The sequence below is a fragment of the Mustela putorius genome, unplaced genomic scaffold, assembly GCF_011764305.1.
Source record: "Mustela putorius furo isolate JIRA1106 unplaced genomic scaffold, ASM1176430v1.1 tig00003859_pilon_pilon_pilon, whole genome shotgun sequence".
Taxonomy (NCBI): Eukaryota; Metazoa; Chordata; class Mammalia; order Carnivora; family Mustelidae; genus Mustela; species Mustela putorius.
The window spans coordinates 32,322,649-32,342,137 of record NW_025422011.1 but is presented as its reverse complement, the minus strand read 5'-3'; the positions used below and the strand labels follow the sequence as shown (position 1 = coordinate 32,342,137).

General features: G+C 35.6%; 1 protein-coding gene across 3 annotated transcripts in view; it reads right to left on the bottom strand.

The window, feature by feature from the left end:
- The window catches only part of SBF2 (SET binding factor 2), a 468,206-nt gene that overhangs the window by 242,383 nt on the left and 206,334 nt on the right, over nt 1-19,489 (bottom strand). For all 3 annotated transcript variants that reach the window (XM_004751963.3, XM_004751964.3, XM_045065843.1), the window contains one exon: nt 53-175. In XM_004751963.3, coding sequence (XP_004752020.2) covers nt 53-175 — 123 coding nt within the window. The remainder of the gene's footprint in view (nt 1-52; nt 176-19,489) is intronic.

Genomic DNA, 19,489 nt, shown 5'->3' with positions numbered 1-19,489 from the left:
AATAGATTCACACAATAATACAAATCAATAATGACAACTGTGAGTTGTTTACCCTAAAAATTTCTGGATAATCTAATCTGGATACCAACACCAGGCTTTTGGGAGCAAACACTTCTGCAGGCTGAATTAAACCAGACACTTCCACTTCACCTTCAATCTCTTCCTTCTTTGTTCCCTAGAAAAAGATGCACTGTAATCAAGAGACAGAATTTCCTAGGTTTATAACACAAAAAACAGACATATCACACATTTTCATGTAATTTATAAAATCCAAAGTTAATTATAAAATATAATTTATAATATAATTTACAAAACTCAAAAGTAAAGACACAGACTTTGACAGGAATCTAAGAAGCAAGTAAGCAGGCAAAAAGTTATAAAGGAAGGCATGCTTATTTCACTTCTGAAAAGCTCCTTATGCTATAGATTCATACCACAGCTTTATAGGAGCATTTGGTTTCTGAGGGAGGTACCAGTAATCAAAGGTAAAGAAAACACATTCAAATTATTTAAATAGTGACCCAAACAACTAAAAATGACACTCACTTAAATGGAAAGTCAGTTTTTAAGAAAGAAAAGATCTGTTTCAGAAGTAAGGCACTAATTTTCATTCTTGTTTTTCTAATTGTTTCAATCTTTCAAACAAAAGTGATGATCATTTAGGATTCTAAGACTTACAGAATGCTCAGTGTGCTTAGAAGTAAAGCCCAACTGGCTCTAAATTCCTTTTGTTAGTAAGCAACATTTTTTGAGAAGAGACAATATCTTTATACACAAAACTAAGTTTTGGAATATACTTACTACCAGTGAACTGTACACTTTAATAATGGTTAAAATGCTGAATCTTATGTCATGTATTTTTAGCACAATAAAAACATCTATAATAAAAAATATCCTACATTTCAATGACTAAAAGTACTAATTAGTGAAATAAGCTTTGAAAACATTATTCTCATTTATGTGTCCACAAATATTTCCCATGTACCTACTGTTCCATAATACTTTATGATACACTATAAAACTTTCATAGCAATATTTCAAAACAATATTTCAAAGAAAAAAAGACAAGAGAGTAAAGCATTCAGATTTATTTCTAAATGATATTCTAAGATGCCAGGTCATTTTCCCTAACCAGAATCCTCTTCCTTCTCTTTTCCATTAATCAAAGTTCCAACTCAAAATTTGATCTCCCTCCTGAAAGCTTTCTTTATTCATTTTTCTCCTAGTCTTACTTCTCAGCACAGTTTACCAAGATATCATACATCTCCAAACTCATTTCTCCCACCAAACCTCTCCCCAAAATGCCACAAAAAGCCATATCCAACTGTCTGCTTTACAGCTCTACTTAGATGACTAACAGGTATCTTTTTTTTTTTCTTAAGATTTTATTTATTTGACAGAGAGAGACACAGTGAGAGAGGGAGCACAAGCAGGGGGAGTGGGAGAGGGAGAAGCAGGCTTCCTGCCGAGCAGAGAGCCCAATGTAAGGCTCCATCCCAGGACTGTGGGATCATGACCTGAGCTGAGGTCGGATGCTTAACGAATGAGCCACCCAGGTGCCCCCACTAACAGGTATCTTAAGCATGTCTAAAACACAGCTCCAGTGTTTCTCCCTGAACTCTATTCCTCCTACAGTATTTTCAGCCTCTGTTCATAGAAATCCTCTTTCCATTTGGCAGATCAAAATCGCTGATTCCTCTCTCTTTTGTATCTCATATCCAAACTGTCAGCAAATCCTGACTGCTTACCATGTCCACTGCTACCACAATACTATAAGCCACCATCACTGCCTGTCTGCATTATTTTACCAGGCTCCTTCAATCTCTCCCATTCCACTTTAGCCCCATTCTACTTCCTTGTAGCTCTAAAACGTGCTGGACATGCTCCCAGCCAAGGATCTTATTACTGTTTTTCTTCCTCTCCCTAGAATACTCTTTTCACAGATATTCTAATGATGAATTCCCTCATTTCCATTAGGTCTTCATTCAAGTGACTTCTGCTGTTAAGCCTTTGCTGGCACCCTATTTAAAATTGGAGTTCTGGGACGCCTGGGTGGCTCAGTCAGTTAAGTCAAGTCCCCCATCAGGTTCCTGTTCTGTGGGAGTCTGCTACTCCCTCTGCCCAGCCCTGCTCATGCTTGAGCTCTTGTAAGCTCTCTGTCTCTCTAGCTTGCTCTCTCTCAAATAAATAAGTAAATAAATAGCTTAAAAATAAAATAAAATAAAATTGCAATTCTCTAACATGCCCTGCCTTCTTCCTTTGCTTTATTTTTTCCCATGGCACTTGTTACCATCCAACATACTACCCATTCCACTTATTTTTTGTTTGTCTGTCTCTTCCATTAGAATATGCTCCATAAAAACGAGGATTTCTGTCTTGCCTACTGGTAATTTCCCAGTTCCTAAAACAAAAGTTGGCCACATGCGCACATACTTTCTGAGTATTTCTTCACTGCAGGAATGAATTTTCTTAGAATAGTTTTCTGGATATTTTACTAAGGGAAGTATCCTTCCCCACACGTAGAAGCCAAGAACTATATTTTCTATCTCCTTTGGAGCCCGTATATTTTCTAATACTGTGAAATATAACCAAGTACTAGATGTCTATGGAATGCACATATCCAAAAGGAACTATCTGTTTACTTTTTGTATGTGTTATAAGGTCCCTATGCTCTTGAATGATTTTCATTTGTTGCAAAGCAAAAGCTTTGTTAAAGGTTGGTTTCTGAAATCCTTAGAAATAATAAAAATGTGATGAATATGAATTGCCGAAGATTTCCACACATAATGAATCATATTCTTTGTGGATTACTAACAAATCTGAAATGACAAAAGAATGACTAAAATTCCTCAAAGAGATAAAGCTATTCATTTTATGAGACTGTGATAAATCCCCTAGAGTACCATTAGAAGCCAGCTTGACTAAGGAGATAACCATTTCAATTAAATGACTATTAACCTACTTTGACCAAAACATAAAATAGAGTGCATTGATCATCTTTTTTTTTTTAAGATTTTATTTATTTATTTGACTGAGAGAGAGCACAAAACTGAGCCATTCAGGCACGCTGCATTGGTCATTTCTTAAAGCTATTCTTTAACTAAACATTCACTAACCGAACAGTTATTAACAAAAAGATATGGAAACTTAAAAATAAGCAGTAAATTTAAAACATAGGATATGAATCTTATGACCTTATAATAATGATTTCAAACTTGATTTTTTTTTGAAGATTTTATTTGTTCATTTGAGAGAGAGAGAGGGAGTGAGCAAGTGAGAGAACACAAGCGGCAGAGAGGGAAGCAGGCTCCCTGCTGAGCAGGGAACCCATGCGGAGCTGGATCCCAGGACCCCAGGATCATGATCTAAGCCAAAGGCAGACACCTATGGGCTGAGCCACCCAGGAGCCCCAACATTTAATACTTTGTAGCAGAAAACATTTTCACATATTTTATCTCATGAACAACATCTGCAACCATTTTCCTATCCTAAAATTATTCCTATTTCTAGTAGGTCTGATTAAAGATACAAATTCATCTTTTTTTTAAGATAATAAGTTTATCTTCAACACTCTTCACTGAATTAACTCACAAAGTCACCTTACCCTTTGTACCTATCACAGCTTGCCCATTTACAGATTTTTTTTTCTGCCTATTATTACTATGGACTACACGTACTAGTGGAATTCTCAGCTTCTGTGTAGTTTACATTCTATATAGGTCACAGACTCTTTGCTTCAATAATATGGGATAAGTTAGTATTCACCATATCAATCTGCCTCAAAAATGCTATTGCCCTTTGAACATATCTTGAAACAAAAATGCTAAGAATTATTAGATTACAGATTTTATGGACTGACTCCATAGGCATATTATTCAGGAAGTTCATCCTATCACTTAGGTTTAATCCATCAACCTCAACTTTGTTGCATTCTTGATACTTGATTCCTATCTCTTCTATCTTCTTGCTGAATACAGTATCATCTCTGTGCCAAGCTCACTTTCAACAATGCTATTTCATACTAAACCTCCTCTTAGAATATTTCTTTAAACATTCCGGTTAGAAAGGAGGTTAAAAGGAGGGCACCTGGTTGGCTCAGTCATTAAGCCTCTACCTTACGCTCGGGTCATGATCTCAGGGTCCTGGGATGGAGTCTGCACCTTCCTCTTCCTCTCCCACAGCTCCTACTCTCCCTCCCTCTGCCAAATAAATAAATAAATAAAGTCTTTTAAAAAGAGTATAAAAGGAATTACAGAAATAAAAAATTATCAGTTCTACCTTTCCCTTTTGAAATATAAGCAATTATTTACAGTGCGCTACTATATAAAACTGCCTTGGTTATGCAGTTTAAGGACTTTAAAATTTTCCAATTGGAAATAAAAGAGAGTAAGTAGTTGCAAAGTTCTGTAAGGTCTATAATTCTCCCCGAAAAGCTACTCTGTTTCTTGTTAATCATGTTGACACGTCCACATGATAAAACCTGGTTTTTCCTTGCATCAGTCTAGAAAACAATGACTACATGAGAAATACACATATCAGGATAACAGGCCTTCAGACAAATCAGGCCAATAGTCTTGAGTTCAGAATTAAATTTACCTTTAGCAAAGACAATATCCAGATATTTTCCCCCTTCAACAGTTCCTGGGTTCTATAGTGTTCTGAAGGTAGAACAAATTTATTTGTAGAGCTACTATATTTTCACCCAGAAAGCTTTCTATTTTTAAGTGGTACATAGTCCATAAATTATTTTTCTTTTTAAGATATACTAAGGAAGCATTTTCCAAAGTGTTTTCTACTGAAAACTAATATATACTACTTAGCAAAAAGGTTTTCAAATCAAATAATTTTGCAAACAGTAAGTTAAAGCCAAGTAAAACAGCTTTCTTTACTGCACAGTTTCTCAGACTTTGACATGTAAGTACTGTTTGTACAATGCCAAGCAAAGGAGATATAAAATATTTCTCAAACTTTTTTGACCAGTGAAACCTCTTTATTACAGAACATTTAGAGGATCTAGTACCCTATGGAATACACTGGGAAAGGCTATCATAAATTATTTTAAAATACAAAATATGTGAAACTGAAGTGTGTTGATGTTCATAGGTTCTATATCCTTAGAAAGTTAGATAAACAGATTAACAGATTATTCTAGTTGGTATCTGTTTCATTAATTTATTTCATAAAGTAAGGTAAGCTCAGATGAGAAAACAATGCTGCTGGGAGCCAGGGTACTGCACAGCTACTACTGGAATATATTTAGCATATCTGTGGTTTCTTCTCACTAAATGAATTATGAACTTCTACTCTTGATCAACAGTTCTCAAACTTCAGTGTGCATCAAACCATGCAGGGCTTGTTAAAACAGATTTCTAAATCCCATCCTTAGTGTTTCTGATTCGGTAGATCCGAGGTGGGGATTTACATTTCTTTTCTTTTTTTTTTTAAGATTTTATTTATTTATTTGATAGACAGAGATCACAAGTAGGCAGAGAGGCACACAGAGAGAGAGAGGAAGAGAAGCAGGCTCCCCGCCGAGCAGAGAGCCCGATGTGGGGCTTGATCCCAGGACCCTGGGATCATGACCTGAGCCGAAGGCAGAGGCCTTAACCCATTGAGCCACCCAGGTGCCCCAGGATTTACATTTCTAACAGGTTCCCCAGTGATGCTGACACTGCTGGTTCAGGGACCACACTTTCAGAATCACTGCTCAAGACTAAATAATATGAAAATAACAACTAACATACACTCTATACTATACTAAGCATCATATCACTGTTAGTTAATTCATTTTACAATAGTTTTATTAAATACTATTTCCCAGTAAAGAAAACCAGAACTCCTTGGAGAAATGACATTCTATATCTGGGTCAGAAAAAATGTATACAATGAGTCTATTCATTTTATTGTGTCAAGGAATAAAAGAATCAAAATGAATAAAAATGAATAAAAACTGCAGTTGAGGGCGCCTGGGTGGCTCAGTGGGTTAAGCCGCTGCCTTCGGCTCAGGTCATGATCTCAGGGTCCTGGGATCGAGTCCCGCATCGGGCTCTCTGCTCGGCAGGGAGCCTGCTTCCCTCCCTCTCTCTCTCTGCCTGCCTCTCCATCTACTTGTGATTTCTCTCTGTCAAATAAATAAATAAAATCTTTAAAAAAAAAAAAAAAAACTGCAGTTGATTGAAACTCCTCAAACACACAAAACGCAAGAGTCCATAATAACAATTTTTTAAAGTGGTCACTAGTGCCGATTGCTAGGGTACTAATCTACTATTCTGACTTTTTTTAAAAAAAAAAATAACTAAATTTACTAAACTTTCATATCAAGGTATAATTGATAAATGTTCTATTTTATAGATGAATTTCATTCAGTTAATAAGTGCAGAAGGGGTAAGAGAATGAGGAAATCACCTTTTTGCAATTCCTATTGAAATAATGTATTTAGGCAATGATCATCAATAGATACTAAAACGGTCTAGTGAAGGGTAATACTACCCAAACCCACAAATCAATCTTAACATTACTAAAACTAGAGCAACCAGAAATTAAGTTCCTCTTGATAATGACAAAATAGGAAGTACAGCACACTATTTGAATAGTCTTGCTTTAAAAATTGAATGTGGATGTAATTAAGCCTCTAAGTCTAATTATCACTTCATGGAAAATATGCCAAATAGAAGTACAAGTTAAATAATAATATGGGGAATTAATCAGCCAAATCCAGAATGTAGGGCCTTCCATAGGAGAAATGACCCAGTTTCTCCACCACACACAAGAGTGGGACTGTTACAGAAAAAATTTAAGAAATATCAACATTACAATGTGTAAGACTTATCTGGAGTCTGACTTAAATAAACCAAGACATTTCTGAGACAATAAGTTAGGTATCAGATATTAAGGAACTATTCAAAATTATAATTAATTTTGTTAAATATTATAATGGTAGATTGAGATGTAAAAAAAAAAAAAACCCTTACAGTTAGAGACGCATATTAAAATATCTATAAAGGAAATATGGAGTTTTCATTAAAATGCCTCTCCCTCAAAAAAAAAAAAATTTAGATTTTAAAAGACTGACAAATACTGGTAATCTTTATTTAAAAAATTTTTTTAAGATTTTATTTATTTATTTGATATAGATCACAAGTAGGCAGAGAAGCAGGCAGAGGGGGGGGGGGAAGCAGGCTCCCTGCTGAGCAGAGAGCCCAATGTGGGGCTCAATCTCAGGACCATGGGATCATGACCTGAGCCAAAGGTAGAGGCTTAACCCACTGAGCCAGCCAGGAGCCCCTATTTTTAAAAAATTTTTAAAGGTGGATACAGTGCAATGGAGTTCATTATACTATTGACTTTAATTTTCTATATGTTTAAAAATTTCCATAATAGGGACACCAGGGTAGCTCAGTGGTTTGGGCCTCTGCCTTTGGCTCAGGTCATGATCTCAGGGTCCTGGGATCGAGCCCCGCACTGGGATCTCTGCTCGACAGGGAGCCTGCTTCCCCCTCTCTCTCTCTGCCTACCTCTCTGTCTACTTGTGATCTCTATCAAATAAATAAAATCTTTAAAAAAATTTCCATAATAAAAATGAAAGGAAATAAAGCCTTCACTGAGCACCTGCTATGTGTTGACATGGTTGCATGTGATAGGAATTCAGAAGTCAACCAAAGAGACAAAGATCTATATTCTTTCCATAGATCTATATTTTTCTAGATGTAATTATATTATCTCATTAAATCCTTCCAACAATCCTCTGAAGTAGGTGCTATTATCATGACTTACCCATGATGAAAAAATTTACATAGCGTGAGGTAAAGTAATTTACTGGAAGTTACACTTATGTAGTAAATTTAGAGAACTAAGGTCTGAATCCAGAGACTAGTCTCTGAAATTTTTTAAAAGGGACCTTAGAAAAACATCTAATTAAAACTTCTCAAAGGATAAGCAAATAGAGATTGAGATTGAGAGGTTACAATGTTCACACATAAACTATAAAAAATGATTAGAGATATGTAAACTTGTCTGTCCATTTAACGTGTTTTACTAGGTGTCCGCCAAATGCCAAGCACTAAGGCTGCGGTAGAGACAAAGCCCCTGCCCTTATGAAGCACACATTCTGGGAGGGAAGACCAAATGAAAAGATGAATTTAAAAAATGAGCAAAATAATTCATTTGTGTTAGGTCCTATGGAGATTTTTTCAAAAGTTGAACAATGGAGAGTGACTGGTCAAGGGAGCAAGGGAGATCAGAGAAAGCTTCTCTGAGAAGGTGAAGTTGGAGCTGACGTTTCCAAGACTAGCAACTAGTTTCTTGAAAATCTCAAGCAGCACAATTCAGACAGAGACACAGACAAATGAAAAGGACCTTAGGTAAGAAGGAGTTTGGTATATTTTAAGAAACCCAAGAGCAGCAAGAATATATAAAACCCAAGTCATTATAAAGAAAACTATGGCTCACCAGAAGTGTAGCTACCATCTGTCACCCTACAACACGATTACAATATCATCGACTGTATTCCCTATGCTGTGATATTTATTGCTGTGATTTATTTATTCCATAACTTGAAGTCTGTGTCTTCCACTCTCCTTCACCCTTTTTGCCCATCCTCCCACCCTCTTTCTCTGGCAACCATCACTTTGTTTTCTGTATTTATAGGTCTGATTCTGTTTTTTTGTTTATTTGTTCATTTGTCTTATTTTTCAGATTCCACAAGAGTGAAATCATCTGATATCTGTCTTAGACTGACTTATTTCACTTAGCTTAATACCCTCTAGGTCCATCCATGTTATTGCAAATGGCATGATCTCATGCTTTGTTATGACTGTGATATTCCACCGTATATCTGGAATATTATACACACCTTCCTTATCTATTTGCCTTTTAAAAAAAAAAAAAGATTTATTTATTTATTTATTTGGCAAAGAAAGAGAGACACAGAGAGAACACAAGCAGGGGAAGCTGGAGAGGGAGAAGCAGGCTTCCCGCTGAGCAGGGAGCGTGATATGGGGCTCGATCCCAGAACCCTGGTATCAGGACCTGAGCCAAAGGCAGAGGCTTAACCCACTGAGTCACCCAGGCACCCTATTTGTTTACTGATGTACACTTAGGTTGCTTCCACATCTTGGCTATTGTAAATAATACTGCAGTAAAAAGAAAGGTGCATATATCTTCTCAAACTACTGTTTTCATTTTCTTTGGGTAAATACCCAGTAGTGGAATGATTGGATCATATGGTATTTCTCTTTTTATTTTTTGGGAGACCTCCATACTATTTTCCACAGTGGCTATACCAGTTTACATTCCTACTAACACTACACAGATTTCATATCCTTGCCAACACGTTATTTCTTGTCTTTCTGATTTTAGCTATTTGAGAGTTGTTTCTGATTTTAACCATTTGAGAGGTGCTTCTCATTGTGGTTTTTATTTGCATTTCCCTGATGATGAGTGATACTGAACATCTTTTCATATGTCTGTTGGCCATCTGTAAGTCTTCTTTGTGAAAAAGTCCATTTAGGTCCTCTGTGCAATTTTTTTAAAAAGATTTATTTATTTGAGAGAGAAAGAGTGCACAAGCAGGGGAAGGGGGTGTAGAGAGAGAGAGAATCCTGAAGCAGACTCTCTGCTGAGCATAGAGCCCAGTGCAGGGCTTGATCCCAGGACCAAGAAATCATGACCTGATCTGAAATCAAGAGTCAGCCGCTTAACGGAACTCAGCAACCCAGGTGCCCCCTCTGTGCATTTTTAATTAAAACTGTTTCTTGAAGAGTTTTAAGCAAGGAGGGTAATCTTAATTCTGTTTTGAAAAAAATCACTCTAATGTTGAATGGCGAATACCTTGCAAAAGTAGAAATAGGAAGGCATTGTTAGAAGTCTGGTAGGTGGGTGGCTGGGTTATGGATGTTGGGAAGGGTATGTGCTATATGGTAAATACTATGAAGTGTTTAAAACTGGTGATTCACACCTGTACCCCTGGGGCTAATAAGTCATATGAGCTAAACACTTATATGTTAATAAAAAATTAAAAATTAAAAAAAAGAAGTCTATTAGATAAGGCAAGATGTACAGTAGAGTAGATAGGAGATAGAAGAAAAGTAGTGATTAAGGATTCAATCTGGAAGTAGAATTGACAGGATTTGCTAATGGCTAGAATGTGCAGGAGAAAGGGAGGGTAAGTGGTAATTCTAAGTTTTATGTTTGAACACATGGCTGGATAGTAATGACATTTACTAAAAATAGAAAACTAAAGAAGAACAGATAGGGGCTGGAGATGGAAAGAGGAATGGGGAGTAAACAGGAGACAATATGACTTGCATATTTTAAAGGCTCAATAAATGTGAGCTCCATTCCTCTTTCAATCAGTTTTTTTTTTCTATTATTATAAAAACAGGACAGCAAGAAGCTAAAGCTCTGTTTAGAAATAATGACTATAAAGTCAATTATATCTCAATTTAAAAGAAAAAACAAAAAATGGCTATAAAAACAACTTAAAGGTAATTAAAAATATGCATAGGAATATACTAAATGCAACAAGTTTAAAAAGTAGTAAACAGTATTATAGGGTTAATTATTTTTACTTTTTTAATAAAGATTTTATTTATTTGACAGAGACACAGCGAGAAAGGGAACACAAGCTGGAGGAGTGGGAGAGGGAGAAGCAGGTTTCCGGTCTGAGCAGGGAGCCCAATGTGGGGCTTGATCCCAGGACCCTGAGATCATGACCTGAGCCGAAGGCAGATGCTTAACAACTGAATCACCCAGGCGTCCCTATGTTTACATTTTTAATGTGGAGGAGAAAAGGCCTGCAAGGTTATACTCCAAAAAATTAGCATTTTTCTTAGCATGTGTCTTTGGTCATGGGATTATGGCTGACACATACCACATAAAAATATACAAATATCTAGTGAAAAATAATTTGCTAAAATATTTACTCTTGTACTATCTTTTTAACAAAAAGTTTAAAGTTTTAAAAAGTAAACAGTAACGTTTATCAGTAGGTTTATTTAACACTTACTGAATGGTTGGCCACACATAGCAGGTGTCACAGAAGGATAAGGTGTAGTTTTCTGTGTCAGGAAATTTATATTCTAGCTTAAGCGCTAAAACCAACACAGGTGAAATAACAGCAATAAGTGCAAAACAATACTGTAACATTTTGAAGTTCATATTTAAAGTGCTTGTGAAACTCTGAGAAGGGAAATCAGTGAGACCCACAGCAGTGAGCTGGAATTTAAAGGATAAATAGAAAAGTCAGAGATAAAGGTAAAGGGAGAAAAAGAAATCCAATGAGACAAGTCAAAGCATCCAAAGAGTCAAACTCAGAAAAAAGCAGTATGCTACGTACATGACCAGCTTGAATTTTAATATGTATCTAATCTACTTATTACATTTTCCCAATTTTAGCCCTTATTTACCTTTTAAAAATATGAGCTAAACACTAAATTTTTATGCTAGGCATGTTTAAGTAAAGTGTGTTGCCTATGTTCACATTATTAGTGGATAAAATAGATTAATTTGTAATATACTTTTTAATGATAATTTGTTGAAGCTTTAATTTTTGACATCTTTTATTTCAGTAATTCTTACTACATACTGTTTTTTAAACACCCTTTACCCTCCAGTTAATATGCACTGAATAAAGCAGTTAATAAGTTAATCATCATTAACTGAAAAATATGATCACTGTTACTATGTTCCTTATCCTTTATCCCCAAGACATAATTAATTAAAATCAATTGTTAGCTATTATTCAAGAATTCTTTGGTATATCTTTTAAGATTATTAAGAGCATCTAGGACTGACTTCAAATGTCAACATTATGACAAATACTATTAAGCTAATCCTTATCTCTGAAGAAAAAGAAATAATTATCACAAACTTTTGTATGAGGTAGGAAAACTGCAAATAAACTTGTTTCTTTCTAACAAGGTTAACCAACTCCAAATTAGGTTCTCATAAATTCAAGAATATTATTTTGTGAAATACAAAAGTCAATGGGCTCTTTTGAAAGTTCTTTTCCATTATGTGTTAAAATTGGTAAAAAAGATTAGAAATGACAAAACATTAAATTAGCTTTTAGATGAAAAATTGTATTATTTGGTGAGTTATAAGATCATAGGACTTAAGTTTACAAATTCATAATTTAAATAACAGGTACTTCTCTGGAATCTCTAATTTAGAAGTTTATAATGTTGGGCACTAAGATCCAAGATTTCAGCTTTATTTTTTTAAAGAACACATGCTGAAACTTTATTGATTATGTAACATGGCATAGTGAAACATTCCATAAAAACACAGGACATTTGGTCATATTAAATATATTGGTCTAAAAAGCAGGTGTTATTCAGATGATAAAATATTCTGTGGATCACAATTTATGTAGAAACTCTATATTTACTATGAGCAAAATTAATATATATCTCTAAAATCAGAAGTAGTTAGGGGTGCCTGACTGGCTCAGTCAGAAGAACATCGTGACCTCAGGGCAATGAGTTTGAGCCCCGCATTGGGTATAAATTAAACAAATAAAACTTAATTAGGGGTGCCTGGGTGGCTCAGTCAGTTAAGTGTCCAACTCTTGATTTCAGCTCAGGTCAAGATTTTAGGGTTGTGAGACTGAGCCCAATGGCTCCCTCCTTGGCAGGGACTTTGTCTTTCCCTCTGCCCCTCACCCCACTCTTGCTCAAGTGTTGTCCCTCTCTCTCTCTCTAAGATGAATAAATAAATCTTTTTTTTTTTTTAAGATTTTATTTACTTATTTGTCAGAGAGAGAGACAGCACAAACAGCAGGGAGCAGCAGGCAGAGGGAGAGGCAGAGGGAGAAGCAGGCTCCCCACTGTGCAAGAAGTCCCACTCGGGACTCAATCCCGGGACCCTGGGATCATGACCTGAGCTGAAGGCAAATACTTAAACGAATGAGCCACCCAGGCGTCCCAATAAATCTTTTTTTTTTTTTTTAAAGCATAAAATCAGAGGTAGTTAACATGATAGAATAATAAAACAATATAGTACTAGAAGGTAACCACTTCATTTTACAAACAAGGAATCTCATGCCTAGAGACATGAAATCACTTGCTATGATCATATAGCTCATTCAGTGTAGAATGGGGATTAATAAGTCAAGTCTTCTAACTCGTGGGTTAGTTCTCTTTCAGCTATCTTGTATTCATATACAACATTTAAAAGAAATAGGTATTAGTTCAAAGAACTGTTTAGAAGACATGACATACGAAAAAAGTCAAGCTATAAATCTGGGAAGATGTCCACACTTTATTCCATTAAGTATAGCTGCATGTAATAATCCTTCTTGTATTTAAATTAAATAGCAACAACAAAACACAGTTCTTGCTGCAGCCCTTCTTATTGTAAAATTGTCCAAATTTAAGCAAAGGGATTTAATATTGAAGGATTTTGGGAACTTGTTCTCAAAAGTTTGTCCTCTTGTTTTAATGTCTCATACATTTTAAGCATATAATACTAGTCATAACTAATTCAATGAAATGTTTTCCCTACAGAATGCATCTGTGATGGATGTCAAGAGGAGTGCTAAAACACAGCATTCTGTGCAGTAAGAAGTTCTCAGTTTGAAAAGGAAGAGGATGGAGAAAGAACCCTTGCACAAAAAGCATAATCTTCCATTCCTACTACAAAGAGAATCCTATGTGGATATTTGTATATGTTGCAAATTATCAAACGACAGAATAAACTCAAGATATATGTCTCCCCAATTCTTATGTCTGTCTGAATTATGTTACTTATGCTAGTTTTCACTCAATTCTCCTCATTGAATGAGGTCTGAGGTTTAGTCTCTAGGATACCATCAAGTATAATGCTGACTAGGGGTACCTGGCTGGCTCAGTAGTGTGTGACTTTTGATCTTGGGGTTGTGAGTTCAAGCCCCAAAGGGGGCATAGAGATTACTTTAAAAATAAAATCTTAAAAAAAAAAAGTATAATGTTAGTCTTCTCTAATTTTTTTTAAGATTTTATTTATTTATTTGACATAGCGAGATCATAAGCAGGCAGCGAGGCAGGCAGAGAGGGGGGAAAGCAGGCTCCCTACTGAACAGAGATCCTGATGCAGGGCTTGATCCCAGGACCCTGAGATCATGACCTGAGCGGAAGACAAAGGATTAACACACTGAGCCACCCAGGCACCCCGGTCTTCTCTAATTTCTAATTTAGTGAGATACATAATCATTGACAAAATCCTCCTTAATAGAATCAAGATTATTCAAAAGAGATATTCATAACTGTGTTATTCATAATATTGATAAGAGAGGAGATGCCCATTAGGAGATGGTTTAAGTATATTGTATCCAAGGTCAATGAATGTGTAGACATTAATTATATCTATAAAGAGTTTTAGTTTTTTTAAAAAATTCTTATTAAAACAAAATACATTTAATTACTGGTTTTTTTTTCTGTTCTCTTTCTTTTTTCCCCAATACATTCTAAATTTTCTACAATGAGCACAATTTAAGTGTTTGATAACCAAGTGAGGGAAAAAGAAATAAAGAAAAAATGATTAGGTTATTCTTCAGATAAATCAAATGTTTTATGTGATTTCCTACACTGCTCCAAGTTTTCCCAACAAGAGATTAGTTTAGAAATCCATTTTTATTACTTCATTTTTCCAGATAAATTGCTCAATCATTTGGAATTGCTGTATTTTACTATGAGCATTTATTTTTTTCTCACAAAATTCAATAACTATTTAAATAACACTTGTTAAAATGTACAGATTCCATTGATTTGTAATGTTTCTACTGTCAGATACTGATAATAACTAATAAGTAAGAACAATTATGGTATCTTCTTGACAATTTTTCTTGAAATAATATACAATGATATAATTTTGCAGCCTTGTAATATATGTTTTAGTATTGGTCTCTGGAGATGGACAAATTCAAGCTTTTTAGTTTAGTTACCAGAACTCCCTGGGTAAGTCTTTTAGCCTCATCCATAAAATGGATGGTTAAAACTTACCAAGTGCTGTTCTTTTTTTTGTTTGTTTTTAGATTTTATTTATTTATTTGAGAGAGGGAAAACAAGCTGGGGGTGGGGCAGAGGGTGAAGGAAAAGCAAGCTCCCCAATCCCACCTGAGCCAAAGGCAGATGCTTAACTGGCTAAACTACCCAGGCACGCCTTGCCCCAAGTGCTGTTCTTGAGAGAGTAAAATAAAATAAATTACCTGTGAGTTAAATAATATGGAATAAAGGTTCTGTAAAACTTTCAGCACAGTGCCTGGAACATGATAGACCTTCAACGTATCATAAACATGATAATCTTTTTTTTTTTTCTATCCATGGCATTTTGCCTGGACTGCCCTTTCTATTTCCTCTACTCTAAGCTTTTATTAGCTCTTGTTTTTTAAATGGCCACTGGGTCCTTTAAAATCTGTAATATTTATTTCAGCTGCATGTCTTTAATTATTAACTCCATCACTGAACCGGTACTTAGCATAGGTACTTAGGAGAATCTTCATACTTAAATTTTGATTTTGCCTTACACACCAGATTTTAAGCCAACTGAGATAAACATATCCTATTCCTTCTATGTACCTCTTTATTCTTCATCTTAGTTCTCCAATGTACCTTCAATCATCACCCCCCATCCTTTGACAATTTATTTGCTGACACACCAAATGTCTTTACTGTGAATTGCATCATTACTATTGCTTCATAAACATAATTATAAACACAGTAAAAAGACTTTAAAAAGATACAACTAAATAAAAAATTTAGAGAGGTCTATCTTTTAGATAAGCCCATAAAAAGCAACCTTATATTTATCTTCTTTTAGTGATTACATTAAAGAATTACAATCATATTGTCTAGTTGAATAATTTGGGGAACACGCTTTCAAAAGTTTAATACAAAGATTTTGCTTGTCATTATTGACAATGTTACTGTATCCTGGAAAGATAAGAGCCAACATTCTTAAAGTTGCACAATTATACTTTGGATGGTGTGTGTCCCTAAGTTCCTCCTCTTCAGGCTTCCAAATAATGTGTCATAGTATATTTGGTATGAAGTAATTCACACCAAATGAGAATTAAAAGATCTATTTTTGAACTGATGATATGTTCCAGAAATAAAAGAAAAACACATTTTTAAAAAAGAGCAGAGTTAACTCACACCAAAAATGGGGAAAACATTAATGATGACCTGGAAAGGAACATCATCAGAGTTTTAATACTATTTACTGAAATTCTGCCTCATTGTTTGTGCCATTTTGGGGGACCAATTCCAAACAACATTAACTTTCTGTTATGAGCACAGAAAAGCTATCATATAATACAATTCCAGTGAGTACCTTACTACCTAACTGCAATTCCCTAGGAGCCAGAATTCTCACAGCTTATTTTCATTTTCAGAAACTTGGGAAAACTCTTAAGAAGCAGAATATAAGCTTCTGATTATAAAAACTAAGTAAATTATAATTTTGGGTCCACTTAAAATGGAAAATGGGCAAATATCTAAGCTTAAAAAGAAAAAAAGGTTTTTAAATATTTATTCCAAATACACAAGAACCTACATCTTGTTTCTAGTATTATTGTCCAATCAAATGAGCCAAGGATCCTTGGAAAAATGGCTGATTTCAAGGCCGAGGGCAAGGAAGGAATAAGATGATCCTGGATCAGCTTATTATGACACAAAATTTTAAAAATGCTTTAAAAAATGATGAGGCCTTTTCACAAGAAAATAGGAACCAACTTGAAGGATACAAGTCTAGGACAATTTGTGCATGAAAACCATTAATTAAATACTATTAAAGAAAACACAAAGTGGAAAAAATGAGTCTATAGCTCAGACAGACAAGACAGGAAAAGGTCTTCCCTGCTTATAGTAAAATGTCAACTACTGACCAGTAAAGGTAGAAGATGTTTGGAGGTGGGAATATGAATATTTACAATTCTTAAATCCTCTTGATGGGTTGACTACTTTATCATTATAAAATGACCTTCTTTGTCAATTATTACAACTTTTAGATTAAGTCTATTTTGGGGGTGCCCAGGTGGCTTAGTTGGTTAAGCATCCCACTTTTAGTTTGTTTTTTTTTTTTACTCAGGTCATGATCTCAGGGTTGTGAGATCAAGCCCCCACTGGGTTCTGCATTCAGTGAGGAGTCAGCTTGAGATTCTCTCTCTCTAACCCTCCCCTCATTTGCAAGCAGCCATCTCTCTCTATATATAATAAGTAAATTTCTTTTAAACTTTTTTTTTAAGATTTTATTTATTTATTTGACAGACAGAGATCAGAAGTAGGCAGAGAGGCAGGCAGAGAGAGAGGGGAAAACTGACTCCCTGACGAGCAGAGAGCCAGATGCAGGGCTCGATCCCAGGACCCTGGGATTGTGACCTGAGCCAAAGGCAGGAGGCTTAACCCACTGAGCCACCCAGGCGCCCCCCACCTTTTTTTTAATAAGTAAATCTTTTTTTTTTTTTAAAGATTTTATTTATTTAAGAGAGAGAGATCACAAGTGGACAGAGAGGCAAGCAGAGAGAGAGAGAGGAAGAAGCAGGCTCCCTGCGGAGCAGAGAGCCCAATGTGGGACTCGATCCCAGGACCCGAGCTGAAGGCAGAGGCTTAACTCACTGAGCCACCCAGGTGCCCCAAATAAGTAAATCTTTTTTAAAAAGCCTATTTTATCTGACAAGTATAGCTACTATAGCTTTCTTCTGGTTTTCATTTGCATGCCATATTTTCTTCTATCTTCACTTTCAGTCTGTATCTATCTTTAAAGCTTAAGTGAGTCTCTGGTAGGTAGCATTTAGTTGGGTCTTATTCTTTTTAATCCATTCAGCCATTCTAAGTCTTTGGATTAGAGAACTTAATCTGTCTACAATTAAAGTAATTACTGATCAGTTTATACTTACTAATGCCATTTTATTCCTTGTTTTCTGGATATTCTGTAATTCCATTGTTCCTTCCTTCCTCTCTGGCTTTCTTCCTTTGTTACTTGATGTTTTTCTTTAGTGTTATGCTTGGATTCCATTCTCTTTATCTTTTCTGTATCTACTAGAGGTTTTTACTTGTGGTTACCGAAGTTTGCATAAAACATTTTTTTTAAGATTATTAATTTATTTATTTGACAGACAGAGATCACAAGTAGGCAAAGAAGCAGGCAGAGAGAGGGAGAAGCAGGCTCCCTGCTGAGCAGAGAGCCCGATGCAGGGCTTGATCCCAGGACCTGAGATCATGACCTGAGCCGAAAGCAGAGGCTTTATCCCACTGAGCCACCCAGGTGCCCCAGCATAAAACAATTTTTAACAGTCTACTTAAGTTGATAACAACTTACATTAAAACATATTCTAAGGGGCGCCTGGGTGGCTCAGTGGGTTAAGCCACTGCCTTCGGCTCAGGTCATGATCTCAGGGTCCTGGGATCAAGTCCCACATCGGGCTCTCTGCTCAGCAGGGAGCCTGCTTCCCTTCCTCTCTCTCTCTGCCTACCACTCTGCCTACTTGTGATCTCTCTCTCTGTCAAATAAATAAATAAAATCTTTAAAAAAAAAAAACAAACATATTCTAAGCACTACATTTTTAATCCCCCCTCACCTAATTTATGTTTTTTGAGGCTATAATTTACATCTTTTTTTTAATCTTATGTATCCATTAACATGTTTTTATATAGTTATTTTACTACCTTTTCTTTAAGGTTTTATTTATTTATTTACTTAAGAGAGAGAGAGAGAAAGAAGAGCAGGAGAGGTTCAAGCAGGATCTATACTGAGCATGGAGCCTGACCCGAGGCTCGATCTCATGACCCTGAGTTCATGATCTGAACTGAAATCAATAGACACTCAACCCAGCTACCCAGGTAGTCCTCTACTTTTGTCTTTTAATCCCTTCATACTAGGCTTTATAAGTGATTAAATCACCATCTTTATAACATTAGATTTTTACAACTAGGATTTACACTTTAATATGTTTTCCTGTTATTAATTAGTACCCTTTCATTTCAGCTTAAAGAACTCCCTTTTAACATTTCTTATAAGGCCAGTCTAGTGGTGATGAACTTCTTTAGCTTTTGCTTGTCTGGAAACATGTTTATGTCTTCTTCAATTCTGAAGAACAACTTTGCCAGGTAGAATATTCTTGGCTGAATGCACCATGCCACTCCCTACTAGCCCACAAAGTTTCTGCTAAGAAATCTGCTCATAGGCATGGGGGAGCCCTGTATGAACAAACTGTTTTTCACTTCTACTTTCAAGATTCTCTCCTTGTCCTTAACTCTTGACACTTCAGTTTTAATGTGTCTTGGTGTTGGTCTCTTTGGGTTCACCTTTATTGGAACTCCACAGGCTTTGTGGACTTTGATATCTGTTTTCTTCCCCATGTTAGATTTCAGTCATTACTTCTTCAAATAAGTTTTCTGCCCTTTTCTCTTTTCTCCTTCTAGAATACCTAAATTGTGGATGTTGGTCTACTAGGTGCTGTCATATAAGTCCTTAAAGCTATCTTCACTCTTTTTCATTCTTTTTTCTTTTTGTT